The sequence below is a fragment of the Lepidochelys kempii genome, chromosome 2, assembly GCF_965140285.1.
Source record: "Lepidochelys kempii isolate rLepKem1 chromosome 2, rLepKem1.hap1, whole genome shotgun sequence".
NCBI classification, from domain to species: domain Eukaryota; kingdom Metazoa; phylum Chordata; order Testudines; family Cheloniidae; genus Lepidochelys; species Lepidochelys kempii.
Genome location: NC_136381.1, coordinates 14,835,172 through 14,847,725, shown reverse-complemented (window position 1 = coordinate 14,847,725; position 12,554 = coordinate 14,835,172). Strand labels below are relative to the sequence as shown.

At 39.8% G+C, this 12,554-nt stretch overlaps 1 protein-coding gene and 1 non-coding gene across 5 annotated transcripts in view; one reads left to right on the top strand and one right to left on the bottom strand.

Moving 5' to 3' along the window:
* The window catches only part of ZFAT (zinc finger and AT-hook domain containing), a 148,955-nt gene that overhangs the window by 59,758 nt on the left and 76,643 nt on the right, over positions 1 to 12,554 (bottom strand). For all 4 annotated transcript variants that reach the window (XR_012157074.2, XM_073330062.1, XM_073330060.2 and 1 more), the window contains exons 8-10: positions 9,224 to 9,311; positions 6,286 to 6,435; positions 4,093 to 4,266 (exon numbers count right to left, since the gene is read on the bottom strand). Coding sequence is in view for 3 of the 4 variants with exons in the window: in XM_073330062.1 (XP_073186163.1) it covers positions 4,093 to 4,266; positions 6,286 to 6,435; positions 9,224 to 9,311 (412 nt within the window). In the remaining variant the exon portion in view is untranslated. The remainder of the gene's footprint in view (positions 1 to 4,092; positions 4,267 to 6,285; positions 6,436 to 9,223; positions 9,312 to 12,554) is intronic.
* On the top strand, positions 5,888 to 5,980 carry TRNAV-UAC (transfer RNA valine (anticodon UAC)). The gene is given in 2 exon segments: positions 5,888 to 5,925; positions 5,945 to 5,980. It is a non-coding gene; the product is annotated as a tRNA-Val (tRNA).

Sequence of the window (12,554 nt, the reverse complement as noted above, 5' to 3'; positions counted from 1 at the left end):
TTAGAAGTGTGTGCAACAAGAGTGCTGTAGTGGTGGGAGTCTGCTATAGACCACCGGACCAGGGGGATGAGGTAGATGAGGCTTTCTTCCGGCAGCTCACGGAAGCTACTAGATCGCATGCCCTGATTCTCATGGGTGACTTTAATTTTCCTGATATCTGCTGGGAGAGCAATACAGCGGTGCACAGACAATCCAGGAAGTTTTTGGAAAACGTAGGGGATAATTTCCTGGCGCAAGTGCTAGAGGAGCCAACTAGGGGGGGCGCTTTTCTTGACCTGCTGCTCACAAACCGGGTAGAATTAGTGGGGGAAGCAAAAGTGGATGGGAATCTGGGAGGCAGTGACCATGGGTTGGTTGAGTTCAGGATCCTGACACAGGGAAGAAAGGTAAGCAGCAAGATACGGACCCTGGAATCCCTGTTGAGGTTACAGGGACAAACCATCCCGATGAGTCGAAAGAATAGTAAATATGGCAGGCGACCAGCTTGGCTTAATGGTGAAATCCTAGCGGATCTTAAACATAAAAAAGAAGCTTACAAGAAGTGGAAGGTTGGACATATGACCAGGGAAGAGTATAAAAATATTGCTCGGGCATGTAGGAATGATATCAGGAGGGCCAAATCGCACCTGGAGCTGCAGCTAGCCAGAGATGTCAAGAGTAACAAGAAGGGTTTCTTCAGGTATGTTGGCAACAAGAAGAAAGCCAAGGAATGTGTGGGCCCCTTACTGAATGAGGGAGGCAACCTAGTGACAGAGGATGTGGAAAAAGCTAATGTACTCAATGCTTTTTTTGCCTCTGTTTTCACTAACAAGGTCAGCTCCCAGACTGCTGCGCTGGGCATCACAAAATGGGGAAGAGATGGCCAGCCCTCTGTGGAGATAGAGGTGGTTAGGGACTATTTAGAAAAGCTGGACATGCACAAGTCCATGGGGCCGGACGAGTTGCATCCGAGAGTGCTGAAGGAATTGGCGGCTGTGATTGCAGAGCCATTGGCCATTATCTTTGAAAACTCGTGGCGAACCGGGGAAGTCCCGGATGACTGGAAAAAGGCTAATGTAGTGCCAATCTTTAAAAAAGGGAAGAAGGAGGATCCTGGGAACTACAGGCCAGTCAGCCTCACCTCAGTCCCTGGAAAAATCATGGAGCAGGTCCTCAAAGAATCAATCCTGAAGCACTTGCATGAGAGGAAAGTGATCAGGAACAGCCAGCATGGATTCACCAAGGGAAGGTCATGCCTGACTAATCTAATCGCCTTTTATGATGAGATTACTGGTTCTGTGGATGAAGGGAATGCAGTGGATGTATTGTTTCTTGACTTTAGCAAAGCTTTTGACACGGTCTCCCACAGTATTCTTGTCAGCAAGTTAAGGAAGTATGGGCTGGATGAATGCACTATAAGGTGGGTAGAAAGCTGGCTAGATTGTCGGGCTCAACGTGTAGTGATCAATGGCTCCATGTCTAGTTGGCAGCCGGTATCAAGTGGAGTACCCCAAGGGTCGGTCCTGGGGCCGGTTTTGTTCAATATCTTCATAAATGATCTGGAGGATGGTGTGGATTGCACTCTCAGCAAATTTGCGGATGATACTAAACTGGGAGGAGTGGTAGATACGCTGGAGGGGAGGGATAGGATACAGAAGGACCTAGACAAATTGGAGGATTGGGCCAAAAGAAATCTGATGAGGTTCAATAAGGATAAGTGCAGGGTCCTGCACTTAGGACGGAAGAACCCAATGCACAGCTACAGACTAGGGAGCGAATGGCTAGGCAGCAGTTCTGCGGAAAAGGACCTAGGGGTGACAGTGAACGAGAAGCTGGATATGAGTCAGCAGTGTGCCCTTGTTGCCAAGAAGGCCAATGGCATTTTGGGATGTATAAGTAGGGGCATAGCGAGCAGATCGAGGGACGTGATCGTTCCCCTCTATTCGACATTGGTGAGGCCTCATCTGGAGTACTGTGTCCAGTTTTGGGCCCCACACTTCAAGAAGGATGTGGATAAATTGGAGAGAGTCCAGCGAAGGGCAACAAAAATGATTAGGGGACTGGAACACATGAGTTATGAGGAGAGGCTGAGGGAGCTGGGATTGTTTAGCCTGTAGAAGAGAAGAATGAGGGGGGATTTGATAGCTGCTTTCAACTACCTGAAAGGGGGTTCCAAAGAGGATGGCTCTAGACTGTTCTCAATGGTAGCAGATGACAGAACGAGGAGTAATGGTCTCAAGTTGCAGTGGGGGAGGTTTAGATTGGATATTAGGAAAAACTTTTTCACTAAGAGGGTGGTGAAACACTGGAATGCGTTACCTAGGGAAGTGGTAGAATCTCCTTCCTTAGAGGTTTTTAAGGTCAGGCTTGACAAAGCCCTGGCTGGGATGATTTAACTGGGAATTGGTCCTGCTTCGAGCAGGGGGTTGGACTAGATGACCTTCTGGGGTCCCTTCCAACCCTGATATTCTATGATTCTATGATTCAGGCTTGAAAAGTAGGTCCTCTGGATCAAATTACATTGGGACTACTGGAAAGTACAATTATTTATTGAATTATTATTATTTTAGGAAAATAGCAATTGGGAGTGATTTAGTGATTCTAGTGAATATTACAATAATTACATGTGCCCACAACATTTCTGTTTACATCTTCTTATTTTGGTTTCATTGGGACATTGGGATAAACCATAATTTGAAATATAAATCCTCTATTGTGAAGTATACAGTGAAATGAAAATCTAATTTCAAAATAAATCATCAAAATGTGATGGAAAGGGAGATCGCAAAAGAGTAGAAGTATTAGAAGACAATGTTAGTGCATTAACAAAAATGTATGCAAATGCAAGAGAAGAACGTAACTTCATATAAAGAAAGCTTATGGTTCTGATCCTGCAATTCTTCCATTTGCCAAACTCCCACTGATATCAGCAGGAGCTCTGCATATGGAATTTTATATCTAAAGGATAAGAAGCCAAACGAGCATTTTAGAAGATCGAATCTTTGGTAGTTAGCTGTCTCTCCATTTATACAAATTAATCATGAGACATCTTCAATGGCTTCATGCAACAGACATGGCAATTTCCTGCCATATCCTTGGGAGATCTTATTGAATTCAGTTTAAGTATCTTTACGATCTACTGTATTAAGCGAATGGTTTATATATCAGTGTGGACTGGGATTTTACGTAACCTCTCAAGGGGGGAGATGCAACACATGGGAGACCTGGGAATTCAGAGGACTATATTGAACCATGTGCCAGAGAAGAATGGACTCCTGGAACAAAAAGTGTTATGTGTTTTTCCTGGAGAATATCTAGTGGGAGGTGAATGCAAATTTCCCATGTCGGGTTAGGTAAAAACCCAGCCTTTTGAAGCTATGCCCTCAGGAGTGGGCCTTTGTCTCATCACCTGTTACATGAGACCAAGATCAAAAACCCAAGCTGTATAAAGGAAAGACTGAACTATTCATGGTGGGTCTGGTTCTGAATCTGAGACAGTTATGAACTTATAACCACAGGGAAACCCAGTTATGGTTTTGAAGGACTGATGTACCAGAGCTTTAGGTTAGAGTTGGGTGACCTCTGGAAAGTTTTTTAGAAAGCATTACATTCTTTGATTGTTTTTAATATGTCTTCTCTGTAATGTTTTTCACCTTAAGAATATATGTGCTAGCTTAGAAAGAGCTGTATGGTAACTTATAACTGTTGGAAATTACATTGTTCGTAGCCTCGGGAGGGAAAGCAAAGCACAGATACTTGCCTGTTAGACAGTCTGGATTGTTGAGAATATTGTCATGTAGGCTGGGAACTCTGCAAACTGGAAAAGCCCCAGTCAGGAAGGACAGAGACAAAGGTCTGTGCTCAAGAGAGGTGATGGCTGAGGAACTGGGAGCCTAGAGTGGATGCCCTTAAGGAACTACGGAGGAGAAATACAGGTGTAGTTGCCCTAAACCGTGACACTCCATATTTCAAAATTTTACTTGTGAGTAAAGAAAATCTGATATATTCAGGCTCACTGATCACAGAAAAATTGCATTTCCACTAATGTGCTAAAATTTAGACAATATCTAGCACCCAAATGCATAAGCTTCAATCTGTCAAACATCCACTCACCATCAGCAGTATGGAGGAGTTTATGACTCTTCAAAGTGCCTTTTGATTTGAATTTTTTTCCACACATATCACACAGGTGCGTTTTCTCGGTGCTGTGGCGATTCATATGAGCTTTCAGATTACTCTTGCTGCGAGTGGCATATTCGCAAAGAGAACATTTGAATGGTTTGACACCTACCAATAAAGTTTAAAAAAATACATCACTTATGTTATAAAATTTCTAAACTGCATATTTGGGCTGGAGCTAGTGGGGGAAAGGGAGTGGGCGATTACTAGAGAGAAGAATTGTTCCAACTGTATAAGCTACCTAGACAATAAGGCTAACATTTTCAAATTTGGATGCCTACATTTAGGAAGCTAAATTTATAGTTAGATTCAGTAAGCGGATAAGTGGCCTGATTTTCAGAGATGCTGAGTCCATACAACACCTATTGACTTAACTGGAAGTACTGGGTGCTCAGTATCTCAGAAATTTACAGACCACTTATTTAGGTGTCTATGTGTGGATTCAGGTGCCTAATATACGCATGAGAGTTTGAACATTTTGGCCTGGAGACTTATTTTCTGCTCACTTTGTTATTTCAAGATGGATTTCTCCCACACACCCTCTTCTTCCACAAGTTAGGGTGGATGGTTTCCAACCTTCTGGCAGACAGAGCCTTTGTGGGTTAAAGCACACTAGGCTGATGAGAGGTAGGAACTGCAGTTCACAAGGACCAGGCATATCAGCTCATCATTAAGGCAGGGATGGGGACCTACAGTGCTAGTATAAATGCCTGAAATACTGTTATGAGTCTAGTATTTGGGAACCAGCATACTAGCTGGTCAGCCAGTATTCAGCGCATTATACCCTTTATACAGGAAGTAACGAATATAGTATAGGAAAAACACTCCACTTCTAGGTCACAATCAGATGCTGACACATGATTTATTAACAGACTGAAGACACTAAAAGCGTAGAATGGCTACCATCCTCCACTTAGTGAATTAACTTATCAGTCTGAGGATGAGCCAGCTTTCTCCAGACCCACCTCTATCCGCAGTCTTAAGATTTGTAATGTGGACACACCAGCAGCATTTTTTCATCATTTTCCTTCTTCACTGTACTCATCTTACACACTCGACATCTTATTCATTGACTTATGTAAGTGATTAACATTCACAAATGCAAATGAATTTCAATTGTTTTATTCATACATTTTCATTTCATGTTTTTCTGGACATGTGAATGGAGTGAATTTATTCTTGAAGAATGACTGCAAATCATTGGCTTTATTTTGACTATAATATGAATTTAGTTCATCCTTCCTTATTCAGATTTATTTGAGTAGGCAACACTTTATGGATTTACAGCAATTCATTCATTCATAAACAAAGAGGGATCAGAAACAAGTTCTGCATTACTTATGACTTGTTTATTGACACGGGAAATCACAAGACAAGTAGTTCAGTAGGACCTGGAACCCAACAAACAGGTTTATTGAACTTTTACTTTAACTTAAAATAGAAAAACTTTATTAAGAGACAGCAGGAAACTTCAAATTCTCCTACAGCACTGGCTTGTGTACAGAGCACTAGACAAATATGAAAAGGGGAGGGATAGCTCAGTGGTTTGAGCATTGGCCTGCTAAACCCAGGATTGTGAGTTCAATCCTTGAGGGAGTCATTCAGGGATCTGGGGCAAAAATTGGGGATTGGCCCTGCTTTGAGCAGGGGATTGGACTAAAAGACCTCCTGGTCCCTTCCAACCCTGATAGTCTATTACAGTGTTCGTGGTTAAACTTATTTTTTGTGGACTCCAGTGGCGCAATTGGTTAGTGCACAGTACTTACAGAGCAGTGCTGGGGGAGCAATGCTGAGGTTGTGAGTTCAAGCCTCACCTGGAGCACCAGTTTTGGAGGGAGGGATAGCTCAGTGGTTTGAGCATTGGCCTGCTAAACCCAGGCTTGTGAGTTCAATCCTTGAAAGAGTCATTTAGGAATCTGGGCCAAAAATTGGCGATTGGTCCTGCTTTGAGCAAGGGGTTGGATTAGATGATCTCCTGAGGTCCCTTCCAACCCTGATATTCTATGAGGATGGAAATGTCATTCGCTTTCAATTTATTATTTACTATATTAATTAAGGGACCAAGCAAGGAATATAAAATATATAAATAAATAATGTGGATTAAAGTTTAAAATTGAACATCATTACCTTCATGAGCCCAAATATGACGCTGAAGGTCTGATCCATTCTTCATAAAATAGAAATCACAATAGGGACATTTCACAGCTCGTTTTCCAATTAATCCTTTCAACTGAACCCTCCTGCCTAGAATCTCTGAGATGGTGCTCATTGAGACCTCTGGAAAAAATATGCACAAAAACAAGGCATTCCAGACAGGCATGCACAGAATTTGCTCTGAGACATATTATATAAAATAAAATATTGCAGATCTAGATTGTTCCTACTTGTACCTTTTTTTTTTTTTTAAACTTTCCACATGACAAGGCCAGCTCAAAGAAAACAGCCTTATTATTTTATGTATGTTTCCTGCATTAAACACGGACTTATTCACTGTGTATCCCCGCAATGACTTACTGCTTCATTGTCAAATTAGAGCCTGCGTGCGCCACTAGGTCAGAAGTCATTTTCCAGCTATGAATATTCTCAGCACACCAATAAGTAACAAGGCAACATTTATATGCAAATATTTATAATTTTCAATGTCTTTGAACAGGTTTACAACATTTGTCAAAGGGTTCACTTAAGATTTTCAGAAGTGCTGATCACCTGCAGCTTCTCTATACTTAAGTTTGAGTTGTGGTCATTCAACCCCTCTGAAAATCTGGTCTTTCATTTAAAAGGAAAAAACGAATAGCCTAATACTCTAGAAATGTCAAAATAGCTTTAAATAGTTAGGCTTTATGATTTAAAAAATTACCTAACCGCACATGCTAAGAGACATTACCTAATGTTCTTTAAAAGTTCCAATTATCAATGCTGGACTTTCAATACTTTCCTACTACATGGCACTAAATTATAATAGTTAAATGTTGTGTGTATATGACTCTTATTGTGACCAGAAACTTTAAGCATTGAGAACAGGTGGAATCCTAAAGAATCTAAAATGGAATCCTAGCCTCAGTGACGTCAGTCGGGCCTGGATTTTACACCTCTTGTCCAGAAACGTGGAACAAGCAGAAGTGCTGGCTGGTGAAGCAAAAGCATCAGGTTTTCTGCTTGCTGAACAAGAAAAACAGTGAAGACTGAGAGCAGGTTGGCTGACATCAGAGTCATAGGGGAGGGAGAAGCGGTCAGAAATATTACTTTATGATAAATAAGAAATGGTTTTGGTTTAAATTAATTTTTGATAAGTTCTTCTAAAACTCAAATTCTCTGAACATTATCTTGTTTTGCTTGTCATCTTTATTCTCTTGCCTCTGCATTTTTAAAAACAATTGCATTCACTCAGTTCCAGCACTTGTCACTTTATGCTATCAGGACATTTAACACCCCTTAATGTCAATTTTGTTTTGAATGGTAATATGCTTGCGATAAAAGAATAATAATAATCCCTGATGACCACAAAGAGAGGATACCTGGGAAAGTGTTATTCAAATATTTTTCTTTTAAAATCTAATTACAAATAGCCTTTTATTGTATATTAGCTTGCAAAGGTTCTGTGTATCTTAGACATAACGTTTCTTTAAATATATCACTGAAGTGTCTCTATTAAACATGCTGTAATTTTTGCAAAGTTCTGATAGAATACACTCTTCATCTAAGGAAAAAAATTATAGGCCTTAAAATACTAAGATTTTTATTAGTTAAGTATGCAGCACTGGGCTAGCCGTTTACAGAATGTTTCCTGACCCAACCAGCTCATCCTCCAGTACACACATAAGCAAAACGATTCAGAAAATAAACAATGACTATGTTTTCAAGCAATTGGGATGGCTTGTACTAATGTATATAGTATACTACTTAAGAAAACAATTGTATATTTGTCTACAATAATTTGTATATATATTTGTTATACCCTTTTCCCTCACCCTTCATGCTTCTTTGTCTTTCTTTTCACCATGACCGCATCAGGGTAGGAATGATGGGTCAAACTGACATTCAGTGGGACCTGGGTGCTTTTGAAAATGTTACCCACTCCATGTCTCATCACATGTTTGCACCAGTTAGCACATTTGGTCCCCATTTCTGATTGGGAGCTTCTGGGCACCATCCACAATACAAATTAACAACAGTAATACAGAGCATGTGGTGCTGATATGACTCAGAGGTAGGGAAAATCTTGCAGTGATTATTGTTGAAAGTAAGCATCCCGTATTGACTACTATCAGTAGGATTACACTGGACTATGGCCTGACCTGTTGTGCTGTATTTCAGACAGTTATGCTTAAACTAGCTGGTTCCCCCAACCACACACACACTAGAGGCTCGGCCATGACCAGCTAACATGTTATTAAAAGGTGTTCAACAATGTCTATGCTGGGGTGCTAAGCAGTGTTTAAAGATGTGTAAATAAAAATGTGTCAGCGAAGATTTTTTTTTTTTAAATGTACCTATTTACCAAGTTTAGACAGGGCCACTGTGATTCATCCTTTTTTATATCAGGGCCCTTTTTGGCTTGAACAGTAGATATTACTGAATAATAAATATCCCTTGATGTATAAATAGAATAGACACTAACATGCAGAATTGTCAAAGCGTATCACCATGAAAAGCTAGATTTTTATTTAACAGACAAGAAGGGCTGGATCCTGCAAGGTGGTGAGCACTCAGAACCCAATCCAACAGTGGCATTTAAGCACACAAATGGTTTAATTTACTTTGATGGGACAATTCAGATGCTTAAGTGCTATGCTGAATCAGGGACAAAGGACTCAGCATGTTGCAGTGTAAAGTCCATAAATATCACATAACATGCCCTTTTACTGTGTCCCCACTCCACAAACTAGTGTATTGTATGTTTACAATCCAATCCCTAAAGATCTGAAAACTCTACTGAAGTTCTAACTGAACTAATTTAGAATAAGATGTAATTTTTTTACACAGAGCAATCGTGTTATATTGCTTACTCCAGGACAGTCTTCCTCTGTTGTACTAGATATAGAAATGTTATTGTGGTGTGTCTTACCAGGGTGATTTGTCTTGATATGTGATTTTATAAGTCGATCTTCAGAAAACGACTTCTCACACACAGGACAGGAATAACTCTTTTTGTCCTTAAAGAAAAGGAAGAGATTACATTAGGAGTTCACTGGGCTGATTACTACACTCATTACACATTGAATCATATATGGCTCCCAACAAAGTTACAACCAAAATGCTCAGATGTGAATCTCACTGAGCATTATGAAAAGCTAATGCCGTTATTATAATGAAATATAATGAAGGGGTAATATAAAAGTATTTTAAAAACCCTATGTCGTTAATCCTGGGATGATTTAGTGCTTTGATTTGTAGCACATGGGGAAAATGTTAAATAAATTAAAGCATTATGATCTACCTAGCTCTTTACAGAATTGGGAGGTGAAATATTACTGTACAAGTCACAAATCAGAAGGAAAGATGAAGGGTTTGATGTGAGGAGGAGTATTCAATTTTTTCATCATTTGATCAAGCCATCCTTTCTACCACAGTTCCGTGGGACTTTGCTAGAACATAAGGTGATTATGGCAGATTTCATTAGAAAACCAGGGTCTATGGTTTCTAAATGCCAGATAAATATTCAGCACTAAATACAAATACATGATTATTATTGAACTGTTTCAAATTTTAAAAAATTGTCAGAGTTTCATAAGTGTTACTTATAAAAACATTATTGATGCTATAGGTCAAATGGAATTAGGAAGAGTGCTAGCAAGATCTATGTTGTCTTTTACATAAGTAACATTATTATTATTTTTTATTACTGTAACACTAGACACCCCAACTAAGACTGGGACCCTTTTGTGCTAGGTATTGCATAAACACACAGTAAGAGATTGTTCTTGCCCATGTTCCAGGGGACATAAACAAATGCTTAAGTGCTTTAATAAATCAGGGTACATATCATGAGTTTATCTTCACTAATAAAAACATACACCATTATAAACAAATTGTTGGACAACCCTTAGCTGTCAATAGTTGCATAGCATTTTTCATCTGTGAGGTGGAGAGGAATTTTGGAAGGGATCTTAGCTGCACTTTATCCCCATGGAACGCTCTATAAAGTGGATCCGCAAGCAGAGCTGGAAACTCGCTAACCCTTCTTGCTGAAGTGATGGTCACCAGGAAAGCAGGTTTGAGAAAGAATAAAAATAGTAAAATGAGCAGTCCTTTGTGGGTTCCAAGAGAGATGCCAGTCATGATGGAGGTGACTCTCGAACTGGTGGGTAAGCATGGATCAGGCCTTTGATTGTGGGGAGTGAAAATAGCGTGAAGCCTGGAAAGATAACATACCAACACTGCACACAGAACTAACACTTAATTGAACAGACGGTCTTCCTGTTAGCTTCAAATGAAGAAACTAGTCCAGGATATGAAGGATAAGGCCTGCTAAGTATACAAGATGGAGAATCTTTCCTATTTCACCCTAGAAAGGAGTCTGGTGGATGATTTCCTCCTTTCTTTTGGAATGTCTTGAATGCCAGACTTAGTTGACTGAACCTGAAAAGCCTTCTCCAGGGATAGGGGCATTAGACAGCCTTCCTACCTTCGTGAGTTCAGGCAATGCCCATGCTGAACAGGCATCCTCTTTTCTTTTTCTTCAACTTAAGAAAAGCTAATTAACTGACAATCGAAGAAAACCACAAATATTCCCCAAATGGCAAAAGAAAGCATTAAGGATACTGCATACAATCTGAGCATGCTGTACCTCTGGTAGTTAGAAACTAAAGGTGGCTGGCAACACTCACACTTTTACATCATCAAAAGCTTCCATAAGAGGAAAAGGAGGGAGGAGTGAATGGCCCCAGTGGACAATGTTCACTAGAAGATGTTGGAGACTTGCAGCGAAGGTGACGTGATTTCACAAATGGAGAATATGCAGAGGCACCTCAAAGAACTATTAATTTGAGGGTTGGAGATGAGAGCAAGAGGGAGTGACATAGCCCCATTAGACCCCAATCTGCCACAAATGACTTTGCAACACCAGACTTCACATGATCTAAAATGATAGACATTAGTATGTTAACTTTTAATACAAATATTAGTGTGGAATTGTACCTTTCCAAATGCTGGATTCCTTTTCAGCAGTGTTTTTCAAACTGGGGGTTCCAATCCAAAAGGAGGACTATCGTAGAGGAATCATGAGAGCGGTGGCTTCTGGCCAGGTGCCCAGCTATGAAAGCAGTACCACCGCCAGCAGCAGTGCAGAAGTAAAGATGGGGTGGTATGGGGGGAGGGAGGGGATTCTCACTTTTTGAGGGGGGTTGTAATAGCCTGAAACATTTTCAAGGGGGGGGTCCCAGCAAAAAAAGTTTGAGAACCCCCTGCTTTTCAGTGTTTGTATTTAGAGTTTTTAAAACATATGCAATGCTAAGATTATTCTGATCTAGTGGTTGTTCAGTGGCCTATATTAAATGAATTGGTGGATCTCAATTTATTCCTGAATCTCACCACAATATCCTATCAGACATAATGTTTAAACAAAAAAATAAAATATATATATTAATTAACAGCATAGGGCTGTTGAGCTTTTTTTCCGGTTCATTGTACTGTTAAGTATTTTCAGAGGTGTCTGGAGCATTTAGATAGACTTCTAAAATAAGCCTAAATAAATTGAAAAACTCATCAGGAATTACTTTCAAAGAAATGTTATATTCATAACAGAAAGAAATAATAAAGATATTAAAGTTAAGTGGGAAAACATACCCACTAATATCAGCGCACAAATGGTTGTACTCATATCTGTTTTTCCAGGTCTGAGGAACATATGAGTCCAAAATTATCAAAACTGGTTGCCTAAAGTTAGGCACGTAAATAAGTACTCTGATTTATAAGAGGTGTTGGGCACCCGCAGCTCCCATTAAATTTAGGTATCTAAATTTAGGCCCCAAGTTTGAAAATGGCGGCCACGGCACATTTCACTCTTGTTTTGCTTTGTGTCACAAAGGGAACATTCTTCTGATGTAGTTTTTGGTAGGTAAATACTGTATTAAATTGAGTTATATGAACTCATATAGATATTTCTGGGCCTATAAACACAGAGGTGTTTGTACAGAACATACAGAGACACATATACTTTACACAAGTTTACAAATACACACCTATATATCTGACAGAGAATCTTATTTTCAAATGACCAGTAAATACATGCAGAGCTTCAGTACCAACAAGATTATTTTTCAGGATGACTGATTTTAACATCAAAGCCTTTCAAAAAAGATGTAGTCAAAATCTATTTCCTTGGGCAGTTAGAAAGTCATCTTTACTAAGTTCTATAATATATGCTCTTCAAAAACCGTGTTCTTTGTAGTCTCACA